General features: G+C 36.6%; 1 protein-coding gene across 1 annotated transcript in view; it reads right to left on the bottom strand.

Annotated features, from left to right (window-relative positions):
- LOC131276812 (vomeronasal type-2 receptor 116-like) overlaps positions 1-24,899 on the bottom strand; it is an 88,376-nt gene that overhangs the window by 6,524 nt on the left and 56,953 nt on the right. The window contains exons 2-5 of the mRNA XM_058290385.1: positions 10,602-10,893; positions 9,411-10,217; positions 612-839; positions 140-263 (exon numbers count right to left, since the gene is read on the bottom strand). Coding sequence (XP_058146368.1) covers positions 140-263; positions 612-839; positions 9,411-10,217; positions 10,602-10,893 — 1,451 coding nt within the window. The remainder of the gene's footprint in view (positions 1-139; positions 264-611; positions 840-9,410; positions 10,218-10,601; positions 10,894-24,899) is intronic.

The following is a 24,899-nucleotide window of genomic DNA, read 5'->3' as shown; positions in this document are numbered from 1 at the left end:
GAAAATATTATTGATTATAAAATAAAATTACTAAATGAAGGATGAATTTTGACTCTAGTTTCCTACAGAAACTTTTCATAACTTGTATGAGTGGGGGATATAAAGGAGAGATGGGACTTTCTTCTTGTCATGAACTTACCTGTCTCATTGGAAATCTCATTCTCTGGGCATGCAGTACAAAGAAAGCAGCAGGCAGGCTTTCCCAACTGAGATGTTTTGCTGAAACCAGGAATACACTTCTCACTGCATACTGAGTGGGGAGTCTGGGAAGAAAATCAAAAACCTGTTAAAAAGTGTAACTTTATCTCTCCAAAATATACACTGCTAGGGGTGTTGACACAAACACAAATTTAAATTTTAAATACATGAATCAATTTATCTGAAAGGATTTCATTTTCATGGTAATATGTGAAATACAAAATTATATATATATATATATATAATGTGTCCTTACCATCCATTTGACAGTGTGTAAGAAAAATTTTCAAGTTGAAAGTTAAGATGTTAAATATACAGATTGGCAATTTGCTGAGCAATAAGGAGGAAGGAATCCCCCATAAAGATATTTTCTTTATATGTAATACAAAATACGATGATTGAATCATACCCACCTCTGAAAATCCTGCGTTCCACTCTATCATCTCCTCAGATATTGAAAATTGTTGATCATGTGGCATATCTGAAGCAAATTGTCCTACTTTAACTTTTAGACCAAAACCTTCTGGAAAATTCCAAAAGTTGAGAATGTCAAACCTGGTATCCAATTTCCTTGCCTCATCCAAAACCACGTGGTCACCAACAGGATTTTTAAATTGTGTGTTTTTCAGAAATGGGTGCAGCTAAAAGAGACATCATTTGTTGAGAGAGTTTGTCCAAAGATTAAAGATTGAAAACCCAAATTAGGGAACATCCATGAACCTATGGGAGACCTGCTTCATAATACAAATTAATTATTAGCATCCGATGAAGTAAAAGAAAGAAAAGTGAATGGAGAGAAGATGGGAAAATATGGTGGCCAAATAAGTAGCTAGAAATGTCAGCTTGTCCTACAAGACAATTAGTAATCACCCAGAACTATCTAAAGCACTTGTTTGGGGTACCTGGGGGACAGTGGAGCATCCTGCAACATCTGAAAGAATGGAAGGAGACTGCCCATTTGCAGATATTTGTGAGTAAAGTTCTCCCCACCATGGAGGCTTGTGGCAGCAGTGCAAGCCACCTTGGAAACTATTCTGAGTCTGAAATTGGAAGATCCACTTTGAAAAAAATGCAGAGAAAGAGACTTCGGTGTCAACTTCAGCTCCTGATTAGGAACCTCAACTGGATAAAGTATAATCCTAAGAACAGCTCAAATTTGAAACTGCCTAAGTCAGAAAAAGAACAGTAGGCTAGGCTCCCTTTTAAATCTGTCTCTGGCATGATGGGAGGCAGGGCTGACAGAAAATCACAGTGAAGGTAGGGACTGGCATCTTTCCACCAGAATTGGATAGCAGCCCTAAGATAGGCTCCAGCCAACCTCTGGCAGGAAGGAAGCTGGGGGGACCTGGACCAACCTCTTTGTGTAGCCACAGGTGATTTTGACAAGTACAGACTGAATATTTGGAAATCTTAGACCTGCTGATTTTTAATCACTTTCAATTCCATCTTCACCTCTGCCTCCAAATGGGATAGGAAGGGAGCTGTGTGTCCTCAGCCTTTCTGGACAATGGTAGGCACTTTTGGATTGCATAGACTGAACTGGTGGGTATCTGTTGATCTGCCCCCAACTCCCAATAGGTAAGGAGGGGTCTTAGGTTTCCAGTGTCTTTCCAGTCAATGGCAGGTAATTTCAGCCTGCATGGTCTGAACCTCTGGTCACATGTGGGTCCACATCAATGACCCAAAAGGATAGGACAAAGCTGGCATTTTCTCAGTCTCTCTGGGCAATGGAAGACCCTTTTGGCATGCATGGAATGAAGGGCAACGTGCCTTGGGATCCACCCCCACATGCTGAAAGGTTAAGAGGGGACTGGTGTTTCCTCAGCCTCTCCAGGTATTGGTAGGCACAGACTAAACTGTTGCGTATCAGTGATTCGGTTCTCACCCCTTAAAGGGAAGTTCTTCAGGGCAACTGAAGCTATATTTAGTCCAAATGAATATGATTGCTGTGCACTCTAGAGAGTCCATGCCCACCCCCAGCAGGGAGGGTCCCCAGAGCTATGTCATTCTACCTGGGCCTGACATTTTGAACCTATATGGCATAAGATTGAAGCCCATACCTGAATCTCTACCCCCACCCATACCAGTGGAGGAAGGGTCCTGAGGCTTCATCAGTCTATTTGGGCAACTACACATAATCATTGCCTGAACAACTTGGATTATTATGCATGGCTGAAGTTCTGTCCCTACCCCTGACAGAGAAGAAATGTTGGAGAAGATTAATCAGTTCCAGGGCAATGCAAGCAGCTTAAGCCTCCACAACTTGCAGCACCAAGTTCATCCTCAGTTTCTACTACAACACCAGCAAAGGAGAAAAGGCAAGAAGGATTTAAAGTAAAAGGAGAACATGCATCCACTATAAATAAATCTTGTAAGCCAGATGCCAAGGCACCAAAAAAATAAAAATACAATCCTTGATAAGAAAAAGGAAGATATGGGCTATTTAAAGGATCAAGATAACCCTCCAGATGACAAAGGATTTGCCACAACTAAGCCTAGATTTCAAACAAGTCTCCTTAATAAATTCAATGAGATAGCTAAAGGAATTAAGGGTATTAAAAAGACACTGAATGAGCACAAAGAAGAATTTGAAAGTATTCATAGAAAAACAGCAGACCCTATGAGAATGAAAGATTCAATAAATGAAATTAAATACACACTGGAGCATATAGCAGCAGATTTGAGGAGGCAGAAGAAAAGATCAATGAGCGTGCAGATATGGCTTCTAAAAGCAAACATACAAAAGAACAAATATAGGAAGGAACAGAAATAATTTAACTGAGTCTCATGGAACTAAATGGCAGAAAGACATGCAAGCATATATGTCACTGGTTTCTGAGCAGGAGAAGAGAAGAGAAAAGGGGCAGAAGGATTATTTGAAGAAATAATAGTAGAAAATTTCACAACCCTATTGACGGAGATAGATATCCATGTCCAGGATGCACAGCACACTCCCATCTGAATAAATCCAAATAGACCAACTCCAAAACACATAGTAATCAGAATATCAAATACCAAAAACAATTAGGGAATTCTAAGAGTAGTAAAAAAAAAAAAGTGGTGCATAACATAAAAGGGATACCATATAACATTAAGTGATGATTTCTCCTAAGAAACAATGGATAAAATTAGGAAGTAACATGATATATTTAAGATACTGCCTGGGAAAAAATGCCAGGCAAGAATTTATATCTGGCAGGACCGTCTTTTAAAAATGAGGGCGAGTTTAGAATAGCCATGGATAAACAGTAACTGAGAAAGTCTATAACAGAGACTAGCATTGTAGGAAATACTAAAGAGAGTGCTAGAGTCTGAAAAGCAAATAAAGGAGACATTCTTGGAAGAGAGTCTAGAAATGAAGATTATATCAGTATAAGTAACTAAAAGTATCAAAAGAGTGGTGAAAATAAAATATGATTGATAAAACCCAAAGCTTAAAAAGGGTTAAATAAGAACTGATTTCACTGGAAAAAAACATTAAATATTAATGGATTAAAGTCCCCTGTCAAAAGTCACAGACTGATGGAATGGAAAAGAAAGTATGAGCCACCTATATGTTGTCTGCAAGAGGCTCACCTTAAAACCCAGGATACCAAGAGATTGAACATGAAAGATTGGAAAAAGATATTCCTCCATGCAGTAACAACAACAAAAAAAATGCTGGAGTAGCTCTATCCATATTGGATGAAATAGACTTTAAAAGCAAAATTTTCATTGCACACAAGGAAGGATATTATATATTAATAAAAGGGGCAATATACCATGAAGAAGTAACAGTCTTAAATGTATGTAGATCTAAGCAATATGTCCCAAGATACATGAGGAAAACACTGTCAAAACTGAAGGGAGAAAAATGTATTTTGATAATAATAGTGGAGACTTCAATACTCTACTCTCAGCATTGGATAGAACACTTCACAGAGGATCAATGAAGAAACAAAGAGCTTGAATAATATGACAAATGATTTAAACCTAATGGACATATACAGAGAACTGGACCCAAATATAGCAGGATATACATTCTTTTCAAGTGCTCATGGATCTTCCTTCAGGATAGATTGTATATTGGGTCACAAAGCAGATCTCAATAAAATCAACAAGATGTAAATTACACAAAACAATCTGTCTGATCATAATGGAATGAAGTTGGAAATTAACAGGAGGCAGAAAAGTGGGAAATTTACAAAGATATGAACATTAAACATCTTGTCATTAAATAATCAGGGGGTCAAATAAGAAATTTTGAGTAAACCCACAAATATCTTGAGATGAATGGAAATAATAACACAGCATATCTGAACTTATGGAATGTAATCAAGGCAGTGCTGAGAAGGAAATTTAAAGTCCTCAATGCTTACATTTAAAAGGAAGAAAGAGTTAAAGTTAATAACCTAACCACTCAGCTTGAGAAACTAGAATAAGGACAGCAAAATAATGCCAAATCAAGTAGAAGGAAAGAAAGAATAAAGATTAGAAGAGAAATAAATGAAATTGAGAACAAAAAAAAGGAGAAAGAATTAACAAAACCAAAAATTGGTTCTTCAAGAAGATAAACAAAATTGACAAACACATATGTAGGTTGCTGTAAGAAAAAAGAGAGATGATAAAAATATATGGAAAAAAAAATGAAAATGAGGACATTACTCCTGACCACACAAAAATAAAAGACATCATAAGGGGATCCTATGAACAACTGTATGCCAGAAAACCAGACAATGTAGATGAAAGAAATAATTTCCTAGGAATGTACAAACTATGCTGTTTCTAAATGAAATCAAAGATCTCAACAAACTAATCACAAATAAAGAGACTGAAGCCATCATCAAACAAAACACTAAAATGAAAATCCCATGACCAGATGGTTTCACAAGTGATTTCTTCCAAGCATTTGAAGAAAATTTAATACCAGTCTTACTCAAGTGTCTCCAAAATTTGAACAATAAGGAATGACACCAAACTCATTCTGGGAAGCCAATATCATCCTAATAGCAAAGCCAGATAAAGATATTAGGAAAAAAATATTACAAACCCATTTCTCTAATGAGTATGGATGCAAATATCCTCAACAAAATACTGGATAATTGAATCCAATGACACATTAAAAGAATTATTTATTATGATCAAGTGGGTGTTAATGAGGCATAAAAGCGTGGTTCAAAACAAGAAAAACAATCAACATATTACTGAACATTAATAAATCAAATAAAAAAAATCATATGATCTTATTAGTTAATGCAGAAAAGGCATTTGACAAAACACAGCGTATCTTCTTGATAAAAATAGTACAGAAGGTAGCAATTGAAGGAAACTTTCTCCACTTGATAAAGTCTACATATGAAAAACCCTCAACTAACATTGTACTCAAAGGTGAAATACTGAAAGCTTTCAAAATATGATGAGGAAGAAGAAATCAATGAGCAATGTCACCGCTGTTTTTCAATATACTGCTACAATTTCTAGGTAGAATAATCAGGCAAAAAGTAAATAAAAAGCAACCACATTGGAAAGGAAGAAGTAAAATTTCACTGTTGCAGTTGATATGATCTTATCTCTAGAAAATCCAAAAAATCTACAATAAAGATGCTAGAGCTAATAAATAAATTCAGTAGATTGTGAGGATACAAGATCAATATGCATGAGTGAGTGGTATTTCTATACAATCATAATGGCACAATCTGAAGGATGAAGTAAAAAATTTCCATTTAAAATAGCAAATAAGAGAATCTCATGTTTAAGAATAAATTTCAACAAGAATGTAAAACACTTATATTCATAAAACTATAATGCATTAAGAGAAATTTTAAAAAGACCTAAAAAATTGGAAGAATTTTCCATGCTTATGGATTAGAAGACTAAATATCATTAAGAAGTCAATTTTACCCAAATTTGTATGCAGATTTAATGCAATCCCATAAGAATTCCAGCAGCAGTTTTTTTAAAAAATGGAAAACACAATTGCAAATAATATTTAGAAGGGCAAGGAACCCAAATGGTCAGAAATATCTTCAAAAGGAAGAGTGAGGTTGGAGGACTCTCACATCCAGACTTCAAATCATATTAGCTAGCTACAGTGGTAAAAATGTCATGATACAGGCATAAAGATACACACATAGACCAACAGAACTGAACTAACTCTTCAGAAACTGAACCTCACACATCTATGGTCCAGTGATTTTTGAGAAGCTTCTCCTACCCATCCTGCTGGAGCAGAACTATCTATTCAGAAAAAGGTGCTAGGAGACTGGATATCCATAACCAAAACAAGAAACAAGATCCCAATCTCATACCTTATACAAAAATTAACAAACAGTGGATTAAAGAAAAGCAAGAACCACAAAGCTTCTCAGAGAAATGTAGGAAAACATCTTCAAGATCTGGCAGTAAGTGGTGCATTTTTTTTCTGTTTTTTGTCTTTATTTATTTTTTTAATATTACATTAAAAAAATATGAGGTCCCCATATACCCCACACTTCCCCCCACTCCTCCCCCCATAACAAACAATCTCCTTCATCACCATGAGACATTCATTGCATTTGGTGAATACATCTCTGAGCACCACTGCACCTCATGGTCAATCATAGCCCACACTCTCCGACAGTCCACCCAGTGGGCCATGAGAGGACATACAATGTCTGGTAACTGTCCCTGCAGCACCACCCAGGACAACTCCAAGTCCCGAAAATGCCCCCACATCTCATCTCTTCCTCCCACTCCCTACCCCTAGCAGCCACCATGGCCACTTTTTCCACACCAATGCCACATTTTCTTCGATTACTAATCACAATAGTTCATGAATAGAATATCAGTAAGTCCACTCTAATCCATATTCTATTCCTCCATTCTGTGGACCTTGGAATGGTTGTGTTAGTGGTGTATTCTTAAACCTTACACTGAAAGCACAAGCATCAAAGGAAAAATATGGATAAATGGGACACCCTGAAACCTAAACACTTTTGTGATTCAAAGGAAATCACCAAGAAGGTGAAAAGGCAGCCTATTCAATAGGAGAAAATATTTGGAAACCATATATCTAATAAAGGTTTAATTTCCATTCAATATAAAGAGATCACTCAAGTCAACAATAAAACGGGAAGGAATCCAATTTAAAAATGGGTGAAAGATCTAAATAGACATTTCTCCAAAGAGGAAATTGGAAATTCAAATGGACAAAAAGCACATTAAAATAAAGTTCCATATCACTATTAGGGAACTGCAAATCAAAATGACAATGAGATATTGTCTCACACCTCATAGAACAGTCATTATTTCATAAATCAGAACACAATAAAAGCTGGGAGGATGTGGAGAAATAAGAGAACTCCTTCACTGTTGGTGGGATTGTAAAATGATACTGTGTCTGTGAAAGACAGTTTGGCAGTTCCTTAGGAAGTGAAATATAGAACTGCCCTATGACCCAGCATTCCTTTACTAGGAATATAGCTAGAAGAACTGAATATGTGAGATATACAGACATCTGCAGACCAATGTTCATAGCAGCATTATTCACAATTACCAAAAGATGAAAATGACCCAAGTGTCCATCAACCAATGAATGGATAAACAAAATCTGGTATATACATATGATGGAATACAATGCTGCAGTAAGAAGAAATGAAATTGGGGCACTTATCATAACATGGATGATTCCTGAAGACATCATGCTAGGTGAAGTAAGTCAGAAAAAAAGGACAAATATTGCTATAGTCTTATTAATATGAACTAAATATGAAAAGTAAATGCATGGAGGTAAAATCTAAGTAGAAGTCATTAGGAGATAAGAGGAGGGCTGAGAAGGACTATTGATGCTTAATGTACGTTGGATTTTAATTAACTTAACTCTAAAATGCGGAAATTGATATAGTTGATGGTAACACATTAAAATGAGTAGTATCTGATTTGTAAATGGTATTGCGGCTGAAAGGGTAGGCTAGGGATATAAAAGTCAAATGAAAGTAAGCTAGAGAATAGTCTAGGGGCTGAAAAACAGTGAACCCAGAGCTGGGTGACAATTATGGTTGATGGTTGATTTACAAGAGTGTCCTTCTGTGAGCTATTCTAGAATTGTGTCACTATTTCAGTGTAGTGAGAATGTGGATAAGCATGGGAAAAATACAATTAGTGTGACCTCTTGACTGTGGTTATGAGCGTTACTGTAATATTCTCCTCAATGCTAAAAATATATTGTGTTGATAGTGGTGGGGTATGGAGAAATTTGACAAATGTACACTATGGGCAATGATTGTTGATAATAGTCTGATGATATTATCAGATAATCCATATTAAATATTCCAACACTGTGTGATATGTTGGTGAATGTATGTTGTATGGGAATTCTAAACATGTGCATGATTGTTTTCTAACTTCACAACCTCTATAATAAAATATATAAAAAATAATATAGTAGTTTGGGGGAAAATACACCAAATGTAAGTTATGGGCTATAATTATTAGTAATATTTTGATGATGCCCTTGCATAGCTTATAACAAAAGTTTCAAAACAATGCGAGATGTTGGTGGTGGTGTGATGCATGTGACCAATGTATGATAATATGCCTGGTTGTTCTGTAAGTTCACAGTTTCACTATACACTTATTTTTTTGTATTTTCATGTCTGAATATTTCAATAAAATAAAATGTATGGAGGACTAACATATCATAGAGTCAATACACTAACACTCAATTTGTACAGAAAACTCCAAAGGCAAGGTGATAAACCAATCTATACACATCAGTTGCAGAAAATCTTAAGGTGGATTATACCTAACCATACTCATTTAATCTTTGAATTCTCCCAGATAATCATATTGCAAAGCATGGTTATCAATACCTAAAGTAGTTGTGGAATTAAATGTGATAATGTATGTACAATACTCAACACTGTCTAAAAGGCATTAAGTCCTGTTGTCATTTAAGTGACTGGTGGAAGATGTCTTGATATTTTCTATTTAAAATATTAGTTGGGAATGAGGTTGAGATCCTTAGTAACAAAGATTGTAAACTCATTTCCTCCCACCCAATGGCATTTCCTTTTTGATGAACTTTTCTACCTAAGATTAGATTTACCTCCTAGACACTAAAACAAGTACACTGAATTCTGGGCTTTTGGGGAACGAACCCTAACCTATAAATTTGAGCACATACAGCACTCTAAGAAAGTCACATTTATGATATGTTCTAAAAAACACATGCTATTAAGTGGAAGAGGCATTACCTGCCAAGGCTCAAAAATAAGCCCATCTCCATTTCCCACTGACTGCATTTCTACTTGTTGAAGAAGCATTTCCTGAAGGCTCTGAGCTACAGCATACACTGCATTATATACATTATAACTCCCTTCATTCATGTCCTTGTCAAACTGCCACCAAGGCATCAGCTCCAAGGAGGCATTGGGAGGACTACTTTCCAGAGTGTTACAGTCGGATTCAGAAAGCAAGCAATCAAAAGAGATGAACCACAATTTAGCAAGGTAAAAGTCTTCTGGGTATTTTACAGGGTTAACAGTCTGGATAAAAGTTTTGAAACCCGGTATCTCACCATGGTGGTATGAAAAAATGAGAGTCCCATGGAATGAGTCAAGGAAAAAGTCTCTTTCACTTGTGGTAACATCCCATTTCGAGGTTGTGATCCAGACTTTCCCTATCACTAACACTCTCCATCTACAAAAACTCAAAACCAATAGTGAGTCAGAGTCACCATAAATGACAACCACTTTCACTGGTGATTCTTTGATACGTAAATGATAGTGCCACTCGAATATGAAATATGATTTCTCAGTGATAGGGATCATTTCCACAAAGGCTGCACAGATTCCATTCCTGTCCATCTCTTCTCTGAAGTCCCATAGAAACTGGAAACCTCTCTTGTCTTCTGAGATGACCAGCCCCACCCAGGTCCAGCTGAAATGCAGCATCAATGAAACCATGCCAAGGGCCAGAGAGGTATCCTTGGGAGCCATCTGATAAATTGATGGAAACTGGCCATCATCCCTCAGATTAGGATCATAAAAGCCATAGGAAAGCTAAGGGGTAAGGAGAAAATAAGTCCATGTGAAGCAGAGAATTGGTGAACTACCCTCTCAACCCCAATAAATAACAAGCATTCTTAGAAACATAGAAGAAAAGTCTTGCTCTTTCTATTTTCTAATCATCTCCTGATCCCTGGGAGTGTTTTAGAAAATCATTCATCAGTGTCTGAGGTCTGGGGAACTCCTTTGTCTTTTCGCCCCTTTCCTTTATATCTATTCCATATAAAGGACATGTGCACATCCCAACATTCTGTATAATGGCCACACCCTTTCAGAAATACATAAACAATTCCATACTTGAACTTTTAAGTTTCCTGAAAATCACACCAAAGGATACTTGATTTAATACTCGGCCCCCTCCCCCGCGCCCCGGCTTACCTGTGGAATTTTGTAGAGTTCCAGCAGTATCCCAACCTGAACGGAAAGTGCCCATGATTGTCCTGTAAGGACTGCTACTGACTTGCTTTCTTTCCTACAGTTGTAATTAGGGTTGTACTTGCCCAGCCCGGATTGCCAAATGATGGGAATTTCCAAAGTTCTCTGTTCACTGTGCCGGGCATTGTAGATATCAAATCCCAGAGAAATGTTGGGTAATAGATGGGGATTCCTGTTGATCTCTTCGATGGCAAAAAGCATGGCTAGAACATACTGGTAGTTCTTGGTTAGAAACCTTTGTGGTGGGCACAGGAATATTTAGGCAAAAGACACAAATCATGATTATCTACCAATCCAATTCAATGACCAAATTAAGGAGCAAAGCACCGTGAAGTCATTCTAGACTGGGTCTTCTAATCCACAATATTTTAGATAATGCTAAAAAGCTAAATATTTCTTTAAAGCCCTGACTGAATTCTACCTATATGGGAATAGGTAAGGGTAGCTACAATGGAAGGTTCAATGAATGGAAAAACAGAATACCTTCATGGTAGGATTTGTTCTTTAATTCTGGAACCAAAATACTTTTTAAAATATTAGCACATCATTAAATGATTTGTAGAATGTCAGGAATATTGGCATGAGTTTGAAGACAGATTAATTCCAACTATAGTGTGAGTCTCCTTAAAAGTTCAGATCTGCAATAGGGACAGAAGTAATGGGACAGACAAAATGACCTGCAGAAGACTGACAGTCAGTTAGCCTAAACATCTACCCCATCAAGTTTTGGATCTTCCATCATCAAAAATCAACAAACTGTGAAGAGCCTCAGAGACACAGTGAAGGAGGATTCAGGCAAGGCAGGAAGATTTGAGAGAGTGAAAATGATGAAGGGGGAGGTGAATATTACGCATACCTAATAAGACAGGAAACACTTTAGGACTCTAAGAGGAACTGCATCATAAAGTCTAAAAAGTCTATCATCCATTTGCTAATTTTAAAAAATCCTGCTATTAATAATTAGTCAAGAACTTCAGTGGTACTTCCTGCAAATAATCCTTATTATTTTCATTTTTCTGCAGATTACACTACGTTCTCATTTATTTATTAAGAAATTATCATCCAGGCCAAAGGAAACACCTTTCATTTTTATTAAATGTATCTGAAATTCCAAGAAAAAGAAAAGCACCTTGTATTTATTTCAAAGTTCCTTCTGTTCAGGCTTGGTTAACATATTACTAAATGTACGTTAATGCACCCCGTGTGCTTGGCAAGAATGGATATTTTTCAATAGTAAGACACAGGTATCCAAATGTGCTCAATAAATCGAACTTGTTTTTTTTCCAAATACAATTGATATTTCTTAGATATATGTTATCATTTGTTTGAGAGATAAATGTTGAAAGTTTCCACTATGATAACTGATTTTATATCTTCTTGTTTCTCTTTATTGCTTTATTCATCTTAGGCTTTTAATCTTCATTAATATATAACAATTACTATACATTTGTGATGAGTGTTTTTATCATTATGAATTTATCATTTGATTCTTAATAATGCATTTTATCCTTATCCATTTTGTGTGGTATATCTACCTCTGATTTATTTTGGTTATCTGCCTTGTGAATTTTTATGTCTAATTCCATATGTTGCTTTTCATATTTTCCATTTTTCCTCAAAATTTCTTGTAAACATAAATATAGAAAAAGCATGGTACAGGCTTTATGAAAATAAATTGAGTTGCCTAGTGAGAAACGCTTTCACAATACAGTAAAAGAAAGAAATAATTTAAGAAAATGAAACAACTTCCAATTGAACATATTATTTTAGGAGAAGAGTATTTACTGAATATGCTTAAAAACACAAACTTTCTTAACATTAGAATATAGACTTTGCTTCATACAGAGACAGTGAATCACAATTGAAAGTAGGTGAGGGTCAGGGATGGTTGAATCACCCCCATCTAGAGACTCATCTCCACAGTCAGATACTCTCCCCCTTGCAGTCTAATTGAATCCTCACTATTAGCCAAGTTTACTGATAAGTCATTTTCCTCATGTATTGTCGGATGAATATTGCTAAAAATTCCTTGAACAAAAAACACTCCTATTAAAATCAAGAGTATGTATAAGTTCTGTAGGGGGCAGAATTAATTAGTACCTTGTTGGAATTTCTAGTCTATCAGATAATGCAATAAAATAACAGGTGAAAAACAATGGAAAGAGTAACGACCCACAGTACTTTGCTGTAGATAAGATTGTTCACAAGGGAACTCCAATAGTAAATGTGATAAAGATATGCAATTGATAAGGCAGTACACAAACAAATATATAACAGTCAATGGCTTTTCAATAGTATACCAACAGTTTATAGAAGCTTTTGGGGATGATATATATGATAGCAATAGATTACAAAATTGCTGCATCTCCTGTGGATAAAATCATAAAGCTCTTATCAAGGAATGTAAAACGTTGGAAACAATTTCGCAAAGATACACACTGTTGGAAAAAATACGGCTCTTACTGGGACACGGAGACTGATTGACCATAAGCAAATAATTTATTTATTGAGAAGCTCTTCCAATGGAGGGGGTCTGAAGAACAGACTTCAGTTCCCCCACCAGCATCCTGGGAGTCTGAAGAGAGACGCCAGCCCACTCCTGGAAGGATGGGACTTGAATTTATACAGAACTTTCCTAGGTGGGGAAATGATAGTTAGTGGGAGAGGGCTTGAGGGTCTGAGTGAGGTAGTGGGAGGGGTTTGAGGGAGTCTATGGCTTCTTGGAATGCTGCAGGAGCAACCGTTTCTTTTGATCTGTAAGGTTTTAAAGTCTCCCTCTGATATGCAGGTAGAGGTAGTAAAGATTTCCATATCCCTCTGATATGCAGATGGTGAAGATCTCTATCTCCCTTCACACCTGTCTTGACTGGGTTCCCTTGTTTAAGCTGTGGGAAAGTGCCACACTGGGGAGGTGGTTTACCTTTTTCCCAGTGCATATCATGGGAACTGAGGTACGGCTTGTTATTTCCTGCAAACCTCTAACACAAACAAATCTACAAAATTTCTATAAAAGTTAACACAGCATAAATATTGTATGATGGTGCTATTATGAACTAAATATGTTGTATAAATTCGTGGCATTAATAAATAGAAAATAGAAAGAGGGTAGGGAATGGACAGTTTTTAACAATTTGCAGAATTATTTTAAAAGGTTGTTTGTAAACCTTTGGAAATGAATAGAAGTGGAAAAAGCACATGATAGTGTAAGCAACTAGCGCGGAGCTTTTAAATGGATATGGCTAAGGATGAAAAGTAAAATCTAAGGACATGTATACTACTATAAGGGTAACTAAAAAAATTTAACCTCGGGCTATATAACATTAAAACCTTATGTGAAATACAAATATGGGTGATGTTGCACATATAAGAGAATGTATACAAAATATAAATACAAATAAACTAATAGAAACAAAGTAGTACCTAAACACAGTATGGGAAGCATAGAAAGATTGAGAGGTGATGAGTTTTCCTGTTTTTGCTTTTTATTATTATTACTATTACTGGAATAATGAAAATGATCTAGTAATTATTAAAATGATAAATGCATAACTATATGTACACTTTGAATAGATTTATGCTGTATTAATATAGTCAAAAAATGATTTCTTAAAAAAAGCTAACACAGATAGATAAGTTACCAGGGCACAGCCGATGAGGGAAGGGGAATCGTTTCTAATTGGGCAAGTATTTTTTTTTAGAGATGATGAAATTTTGGGGTAAGGGATGATTGTGATAGTGTCCCAACATTGTGAATGCCATTAATTACACTGAATTGTACACTTGACAGTGTTTAAAATGGAAAATTTGGAGGTTGTATGTATGTTAGTACAAAAATTATAAAAATTCAGAGAGTTATTTTAAAGGTAATGTTAATACAATTTTAGAGGTTTTTGGAAGTATGCAAAGTTCAGGAAATTAGGGAAAATAATTGAGAACACTAAAGGCAGATTTTGATTTTACAAAACCAATAACTGCAATTTTTAATTAGCCACAATATTTTAAGGAGTGTGGTAATGACAGAGGAAGATATTGTTGTATCTCTAGGAAATAATAGAAAATAGAGAAATGATGTATGTCTAAGGGAATGTTTCATGCATCTTCAAGGTGGTCTTGAAAAACTAGTAAGGGGGAAATAATGGGTTTAATTAATGGAGAAAGGAAATCATTTTGAAATATTAAATTGAGGTAATCTACTTCATACTAGAGGCAAACACTTTCCATATTTCAAAAAATAAAACAAATTACTGGAATTAGCACATCTATTAATAAACTTACAGATTGGGGTAGCATGGCCAAAAAGTCAGACAGAATAGGAGAAAAGATGATTGGATTTTACTTTAATACTGATTTTTTATTTTTTTTTAATTTAAATACTCCACGATTAAACTATTTTTTAAAAAAGGAACAACAGGAAAAAAAGACTTTTTAGAAGGTCCAAGGGATTGAACCCAGGACCTTGTACTTGGGAAGCAGGTGCTCAACCATTGTCTAAATCCACAGCCCTAAAATAAATGTTTGCAAACACATACTTTATATTTTCAGTAATGAAAACATTTGAAAAAAGTGAAATGGTGTATACATGAATAGAAATATGACCCAAGACTTAAAAGACAAATCACCAAATATATTCTTAAGACCAAATAACTGAAGAAAATATTAATGCAACAGTTGTTAAAATAAATGCAAATGTGATCAACAGGAGACCAATATCTAACATCGATTTATTCAAGTATGATAAAAAAACAATACAAGGAAGGAGATATTTTCTTTATGGCTAGTAAAATTGTCAATTAGTGTACTTCTGGAAGATTCTTTTACAATAGGTTTAAAATACATTTAAAAAATATCCAAAATTGCACCCAACCACTTAACTACAAAAATTCTGTTAGCTTCTTTTATAATGCAAAGTTCTATTACTATATCCATTATGTACTTAATTATAGTAATAAAATATTAGAACCCAATAAAAACACAAAAATTTTGCTGAAATAAAATAACCCTAAGACTATAAGATAAGTAGACATACAAATTGTATATTGGAAACACATATTTATATGAAACATGTTTGTGATTTCTTCTTTTATATGTAAGCATGTTAAAGGGGAATGGGGACAGAATGATCTCACGCTTGTAATATACAAATTTTTTAGCACAGAAAAGTAATGAATACGTTCAGGGATTCATGACAACTTTCATGGTCTGAGACATTTATATATATTTTTGCATTTTATGACTTAGTTATTTTAAAAACAAATTTAATAATATTATATATTAAAACATTTATTTATTCTTCAGATTTAAAAGGATATTAAAACATTTCTTGACCCCCATTGTGGTCAGCACTGGGCACTGCACCTTCTGAACCTAGTGGATAAGTCACCACAGAAAAGAAAGCCTTATTTAATTATCAGGGCATTCTAGTAAATGTCACTCCTGGTTTCTACTCTTCAGCTATGCAAATCCAACAAGTGCTCATTTTCCTTAGGTAGTTTGAGTGGACAGCAGAATTAGTATCTAATACTTTAGTATCTCCTTCTCTGACAATGCACAAACTCTTCCCCTCCACCTTACAGGGTGCTTCAAGCTGGGATATGAGTCAAACTTGCCTTCTTTCCTAAGAGATTCAGGCCAGAATACCTGAATCAATCACCCTCAACTCCTATGTCCCTGATGCTTCTGGAAAGACAGCCATCAGCAGTACCCATCAGAAAGAGGTGTGTGTGTATTACAGATACTTACAAAGATTTTGGAAAATTATGGTAAGAAAATGAGCAGTGAATCACTTGAGGTCTGTCAAAGAATAAAAGAGATAAGCAGAAAAACAACTAGACATGAAAAGGAAGAAAACTAAGTTGCAAACTCTTTCTACAGCAATTTCTGAACCTTGCCATCTCCAGTCACAAATGTGTGCAGCTGCTTGCAAAACATATGTGTCTGGCACTTTCAAAACCAGATTAAGCTATCATTTTCTTTTAGTAAAATACCCTCTTCTCACTCAAGCTATATCTATTAGCCAGAAGCCCATCAAAAATATTTTAAAGAATTTTTTGAAACCTATCACCCCTGCAGTTTTAATTTATCAATTCGTTTTTTAGACCATTACCTACAGAAATGGCATTTAGAATCATGCTGGAGTGGAAAGTGTCACTCAGATCCTTCATCATTTTAAGCCTGGCTTGGCTGGCAGCTGGAGGAGAGAAGGAGGATACCTGATGGGCTATGATATAAAGATATTTCAGAGAGTAACCAGTTGTCTACAGTAAGAAATCTGTCCAAGCAAGTGGACCCCAGATATCTGTGGCATCTTTGTAGGAATATTAGCAATTATTCTTATGGGAAAAGAATCATTAGCAGACCCTTAATTTGGGGAAAAGACATTTTTCTACAACCTCTTAGCAATGCCCTAATGGTAGTGGGCTGTGTTTCTAAAGAATATCATTTCATTCACTACTCGTGGCAGCTGAGGTCAGAGGAGAGGCAAGGAGAGAGGCAAGGAGAGAGGAGAGGCTGGAGAAGGATGAATCCCTTATGTTCCAGAAATGGAAAAAAGAATGTCATGGGAACTAAAAGGAAGAAAGATAAAATATACTCACTTTCCTTTGAAAGAAAAATATCCAGTCAGAAGATTATGGACAATCTGGGATCTAGGTGTGCAGTGGGGAAGTCAAGGACAATAATGTGGAGTGTGTTGATCTAGCCATCTGCAAATTTTCTAGGCATTGCTTATCATAATAATGAGGCAGAAAATAAATGAAAAAGGCACTTACTGCTGCAAAAAGAATCCTTTGAAAGGCCGGGCAGTCCTTTCTTGTGTTAGAAATGTATAGAGGGGGAAAAACCCCACAATAACCAGATCTCCATCCTTAAATACATTGGGTTTTATTCTGTAGAAGCAGGCAGGATCCGTTAACCTCCATGCAGAAAGGGGAAGTTGCAGGAGCAGGACAATCAAAATCAATAGGTACATCTTAGAAGTAGCTCCCAGTTTAGCCAAAGCTTTCATTATGTGCAAGGTAAGGGGCATGAAGAGCTGAAATGGAACCTGCAGACTCAAGCAGTATATAAATATATATATAAGTGTATATATATATATACTGTATATACATGTATATATACTGCTTATATACGTATATATATATACTGTTTATATATATAAATACATCTGTGTGTATATGCTGTTGTTATGAACTCGAAAGTCAAATCTAAGGGCTGTGATGACCTTTTTTTGCTAAGCTTTTCCAAATCCTCTAGACAATAGGGGGACCTGTAACACTTTTTGCCCTGGGGCTCTGCATCTGAGGCTCCATGCCCAGGTGAAAAACAAAAGTCGGAAAATATGTTTTGGATTAGCCTCAGCACCCCTAGGTACTATCATTTCACCCCAGTCCAGGGATAGCAAGGCCCCAGGGACCACCCACTCTCCAGGCAGATTTAGTGCTATCCCTTGTCAATCAACCAGGCCCAATGAATAAACTGGTGTTAACTGCATCACAAGGGTGGTCTGTCAAAAGGGGCTCATGCCAGTCATGTTTTAGCTAAGGACATCCTGGAATCATGCACTCCATGGTCCAACAGTGAGATGGACAGCCTCACACAACTATGTCTCAGGTTAGGACAACAACATGCCTCCTAAGGTAGATGCAGGCCTGCATACCATTCCTGTGACCAGAAACACCCACGATTCAATGTGCCCCTGCCTGGGATTCAGCAGTCATGCAATTTTCATAAATTACAAATCTGTAGCATAAGATTAATGCGAAAATAAAACTGCATTTTGAATTCCTAAAATTTGACACCCTTGTCTCCTCCTCAGCCCCTGTAAAATGCATTAATACCATAGATCAGCAGCTTGTGCTGATCCATTTCTCATCTACAGAGAGTTTTTCCTAATAATTGCACCTTTATGGGAACATAGAGTTATGTTGGAAACATTTATTTTTTGTCACCCCAAAGCAGAGAACGGTCACTTTAATACCCCATATATTCTCCACCATATCAAACATCTAAGACACAGGCAACCAATATGGCTTTTTATTACCCTGGATAAAAAATAAAGGGCTTATGGCCACTAACTTGGAAGGGAATGTAAAGTTGTGCCCATCTCACAGGCACATACTCTTGCAAGTTTATCAATGGTCAGGGCAGGAAGCTCTAGGTTTTGGGAAATCCACATCAAGTGTACCTCCTCTGACTATGGGCCAGTTTCTGATCCTTGAGGCTGTTGATGGCAGAGATCCAATAACACAAGGAACAAATAGACAACATAAACAGACAACAGGGGCTTTTTTCTCTCTCTTCCAGGTAGTAGTGAAGTTCACATATAAACATACTCCATTGTGGTTTTATTGAGGTCATAGGTATTGGTAAGGCCATTACAATATTTGAGGATATTGAGACATTTATGTGAGGATGAATATCATGCTGAAGTTTATTGGGATGTATGTGATCCAAGTGATTCAAATTGGCAAAAAGGGCTCTCAAGCTGAAATTGTATTTTGTACCCTGCCAATTGGCCCTACTTTGGAATTTATGCTCCCATGTGTATCTGAGTTAGACTCCTTTGTGGTTTCCTACAAATTGCTCTTCTGCACATTCTATTTAAAACTATACTTAGTACTAGACTTGATAGGACTTAAATGTTTTGGGGTTCCATGTGCCAGTTTGGCCCTATATCTCAACAGATTTCTTGCACCTACTCTCCAGTTCATTGTACTCACCCAGGACAAGTATCAAGGAGATGATGATGGACCACATCCATCCCAAGGAACAGAGAGAATCTCAACTGCACGCAATGTATTCCCATCCATCAGCTCCATGGATTCTAAGACTCTCTCATTTATAGGAGGGGTAAATATCACTATCCCAGCATCCTCAGGATAAGGAAATGAAATGTGGACTATAGAAAATTCATGGTATTCTTCTATACACTTATTGTTATTCTAGCAATGTAAGATATTTATCATTGAGGTGGAGACAACGGTCACCGGAGGTTCAGAGGAGCAGGAAAATGGAAATACAGGTGTAATATGGGGCATTTTGTGGACTTCGGAATTGTCCTGAATGACATTGCAGTGATAGATATAAGCCATTATATATTTCATCATAACTTACTACATTGTGTGGGACAGAGTGCAAAATATAATGTAAACTAAAATCCACTCTTAGCTGCAGTGCTTCAACATGTGTTCCTCATCTGTAACAAATGTACCACACTAAGGAAGAATGTTAATGTTGGAAAGTGTGTGAGGGGAGGGAGTGGGGCATATGGGAATCCCCTAAATTTTTCATGGAACATTTATGTTTAAAATACAAAATATTTTAAAAAGGTAAATGTAGTCATGCCCAAATGGTCCTTCTTCAGTTATATTTCAAGAAATAATGTTTCCTTATCCAATTCATGATGAAGCAAATAAGGTCTTCTATGAAACTGATCTTTTTTTTCTTTTTAGTGCTGGAATAGTTGTCTGAAACTTTGAATATTCTACTTTCCAAGAAAAAATGGTTTCTTTGTTTTTACATATGCTAAACTAGGAGTATGTGGAAGCTTGTGGGATGAGAGATGGAAACTCATGCATTAACATGGGACTGTGTAAAATAGCATATGTTTAAGGCACAATTCATTTGGTCTGTGAAGGGTAAGTCTCAGAACTTGAGAGGAAGGCATAAGTCTTTTTTATTTTAAATATTTTTGCCAGTTATGTTCAGTGATGTCTCCCAAGCATATAGAAGAATGCCTTAATAAATGCATTTGTTTTTTTAAAGATGTATTTATTTTATTTATTTCTCTCCCCCACCCAAGTTGTCTGTTCTCTGTGGCTATTTGCTGTGTGTTCTTTTTTGTCCGCTTCTGTAGTTGTCAGGGGCATGGGAATCTGTGATTCTTTTTGTTGCATCATCTTGTGTCAGCTCTCTGTGTGTGCAATGCCATTCCTGGGCAGGCTGTACTTTCTTTCATGCTGGGCAGCTCTCCTTATGGGGTCCACCACTATGTGTGGGACACATCTGCATAGCAGGGCACTCCTTGCATGCATCAGCACTGCACATGGGCCAGCTCCACACGGGTCAAGGAAGCCCAGGGTTTGAACCGCATACCTCCCATGTGATAGATGGATGCCCTAACCACTGGGCCAAGTCTGCTTCCCAAGAACCCATAAGTCTTGAGATCTCCTAAATCTGAAAAATTCTGAAATAATGTAAAGAAGGCACAGAACAAATAAAAATATTTAATCAGATAGCTTAAAATGAGAAAATCCAAGTGTTTTCATAGTTTCAAAATATCATTCTGACCTGTATCAACAGTCCTTTGTAAGAAAACGTGGCTTAAGCTCATTCCAAGGCTTCCAAAAGTAAAAATAACATTGAAAAAAAATTTCCTCCAAAAATGCTTATTATACCATAGGGCTTAGTGTAAGTATTTCATATATAACAAACCAGTAATTATGATATTTTTTGATGGACAGCTAGTCCCAGGAAAAATGATATACTCTTATAAAATGTTCTTAAAATTAGCAAAGTATGTTACAAAATTCTATCTGCAGAGCAGGAAAACATTTGTTCCATGTCAATTAAAATATCAAAGAATTCTATAATCAAATTATTTCAAAAGCAATCATCAAATAACCATACTATAACATAGAGGGCATTTCACTGTGTCCTGGTTTTTTGTTGACCAAAGAGTGCAGCAAAGGGCTGAATACATCAGTAATCATTATAATTGCAATTTCTTGCTTATTCAAAAGAGATATGATTTTTTTTAAAGATTTATTGATTGATTGATTTTTCTGTCCTTTCCCCCGCCCCCCACCCCAGTGATTTTTTTAATCATTATAAAATTAACTGAAATCATTAGTGACATGCAGATACACTATACCACAGCAAGGAAACCACTAAGTTGGAAAATAAAGTGGTTGTGCTTCTCCACAGACATAGTATTTTGAATTACATTCTCTGATCATCAAGACCATTTATTCCAGAGTCATTTATAAATTAACATACATTCTGAACTAGGTTTCTAAATGAAACTTTTTTTCAAGTATGCATAACATTAAAAGGAAAAGATACTTTTTTCTTATTCATTATTTATGCTTTTACAAAGGACAACCATATCAAATAAAGGACCAACAAAATGGGTGCTCATAGCTTTCAAAAATATTTCAAAATATGAAATAATCTAGTGACCGATATTTGATTGAAAGATCACATCAAAAATTTAATGTTTCAGATTAAGAAAAAGAACTTTTCAATCACTTACTTGAAACAATTAAGTTCATAATTAAAAAAATAATGGGGAAAACAAGAGCCTCTAAAACATTTAAGACTCTTACAAAAACTATCTTCTTCTGTTACTCAACAGTGATATATGAGTGTATATCTAATAGCAGTATGGTTTTATCTTTATCCATTTTAATTGCATAAATAAAAAAATATTTCCAGACAAGTTTGCTGATAAATACAATACAAATTCCAGAAAGGATTTTTAGTAAAAACTGCTTCAGAACAAAATACTCCTTTGGAAATGAATCTTTAATGCAGCAGGATTATTCACCTTCAGCACTAAATTATAATCACCTTATAATTTCTCTTTTCACTAGAAAAGATGCTTGATTCACAACCAATTTCAAAAAAGTTGTGGCTGGGGAAGTGGGGCATATGAGAATCTCTATTTTTTGTTACATTTTGTGTGATCCCTGGATCTTTTAAAAATAAATTAAAAATACATTAAATTTTTTTTAAAAATCTACAGGAAGCTTCCAGGCCAACAAATAATGGTCAATGTGACTTTCTTCCTCTGATCCCTCAGCTTGGGGACTAGGGTGGAATGGCTCACTCCCATGGTGGATAAGCCATTCACCCCTACAATCTTATCTCCACATTTTAGTCTTCTGTCTTAATAAGCATGCCTTTCCAGGATGATAGTTTTAAGGAAGGAAGTATGATTGGTGTGGCTCTCCTCCTGTCAACCAACAATAGGAAATTCCCAACTTCCCAAATAGATTCTTAGAACTAGATCATGGCAGCCATGCAGAGGTCTTGGAAGGCCAAGGCAAGTGACCCACGATGGGGACAAATTGGCATGGTTCTCATTGTAACTGAAAGCACTTGGCACTCTTCCATGGCTTTCGCTGGCTCCTCTAAAACTGGAACTCCAGTGTTTTAAGGGCATCAGCTGGGGAAGCAGCACTGACTTTCAGCATAGCTACCACCTCACTGTGATTTAAATTGATGAAGTCTATAGCATTGATAGTTAGCATGACATCATCTCTCTTCATTCTGCCATCTTGTGCAGGATAGTCATGAGGTGACCCCCTGCTCACAAAGATGGGCAGCTCACCTCTCTTATTTCCCTGCTTCTAGCAACTGTCTTTCCAGGGGAATTCTGTAGCTTTTAAGTGTGAGAGATTAGATTTTTAAAGATTATTCTTGAATAATCATGGAAATCCTACTTCTCTGGTAGAAATTCCTGTGTGCTGGTTGAGGTAGAAAGGAGTAAGCCATGGAAGGAGAGAAAAAGTTCATACAATTCATCTGAAGATATGAGGGAATATGTTAGTAATTAAGACTGCTCAGTCTACAAAAATGGGAGATGAAGTCCCTCAGGAAAAAAATAGAACTAATAAGAAAATCTCAAAAATCAATTATATTAAGCTCTTCAAAGAAGTAAGGAATATTATGTGCATTAAGAAACAAATGTGAATAGTAAAATGGGAGGTGGGGCAAGATGGCATCTGAGTGAGTGAACCTCATAATCTCTCCTGCAAAGAAGCGGCTGAGTAGGGTTGAAGTCCTGCTGAACTGGGCTGTTTTGGGTGCTTGCAGGGCAGGATGTGTCTGGACATCAATTTATTGGGACAGTGACAGAGGGATTCTTGCAAGACGTAGAATTTTGGGTCTCTTTCATGGAGGTCGGGGTTGTGAGTGGGACCCTTCCCCCTGGGGCTGGTGGCTGGTCTGCAGTGATCCCTGGGATCTTTGTTGTGTGGGGAGTTCCCAAACCCTGAGTGGGCTATTTCGGGGGCTTGTAGGGCAGGAAGTGTCTGGATGTCGATTTGGTGAGACAGTGACAGAAGAGATTCTTGCAAGAGGTGGAACTTATGGTTTCTGACACAGAGGTCAGAAGTTCTAGATGGAACCCCTCCCCCTAGGGCTGACAGCCCAGCCACAGCTGTCCCTGAAATCTTTGTAGTGCAGTGGCACCCCCAGTGGACTGTTTTGGGGGCTTACATGGCAGGAGGTATCTAGATGTCAATTTGGTAAGACAGTGACAGAAGAGACTCTTGTGAGAGGTGAAATTTTGTGTTTATACACAGAGGTCAGAGGGTGTAGGTGGGACACCTCCCACTATGGCTTGTGCCCAGCTGCTGGGATCACTGAAGGCTGTGTTGTGCTGTGGTGCTCCCAGGCCCCCTATTAACCAGATGCATGGTTCCCAGGTCTGAGTGCCCTAAACCCTGGTGGCCCATGCTCCAGATACACACCTTGAGTCTTGAGTCTGCAGTGTCAAAGACTTCCCATCCCTGAATCCACCACACCCTGAGGTCCATCTGATGTCCCTGATTACCCTAGCCCTTGGCACTTGTGTTTTTTTTTTTCTCTCTCTCTCTCTCTTTTTTTTTTTTTTTCTTGTCTTGGTTGGTAATATTGCATTTTCTCTTGGTCTTTTCTCCAATTTTATCCCCCAAGGTCCTTCTTCATTTATTTAGTTTTTTTTTTCTCTTTTTCTTTTTTTCTTTTTGCTTATTTCATCCCCTTTTCTTTGCCCACGAATTTTTTCTCTTCTCTTTTTTTTTCTTTTCTCTCTTTGTCATCTTATTTTATTTTATTTTATTTATACAATAGGAGCTGCAGGGAGTGATTCATACTTGCTGTGTTCCCTCATCCTCCATTTCCTCTTTTCTGTGTGAATTGATTTTGGCAACCTACATGATCCACTTTCCCCCACATCATACCATCATCCATCATCTACTGCTTCTCTTACATTCCACCTTCCTTTCTTTGTCCCTCAAATTGTCTCACTTTTAATTTCTAATACCTCTGTTCTATTTTCTGTCTTTTACCCACTCTTGATAATATTGTCTTTCTTTTCTCTTTCCCTCTCTCCTGAAAACACTGGCTTTTTAATTCATACAGTATTCCTCCCCATATTCAGTTGACTGTCTCATTATAGGTACTCTACTTACTGCTATAAACCTACCCAACTTACATGAGTCTAATACCCATTCTTCCAGATCTGATATTGTTGTT

Source organism: Dasypus novemcinctus, chromosome 30 (assembly GCF_030445035.2).
Source record: "Dasypus novemcinctus isolate mDasNov1 chromosome 30, mDasNov1.1.hap2, whole genome shotgun sequence".
In the NCBI taxonomy this organism is placed as follows: domain Eukaryota; kingdom Metazoa; phylum Chordata; class Mammalia; order Cingulata; family Dasypodidae; genus Dasypus; species Dasypus novemcinctus.
Note: the sequence above shows the minus strand (reverse complement) of the source record. Positions and strands in the feature narration are given on the sequence as shown.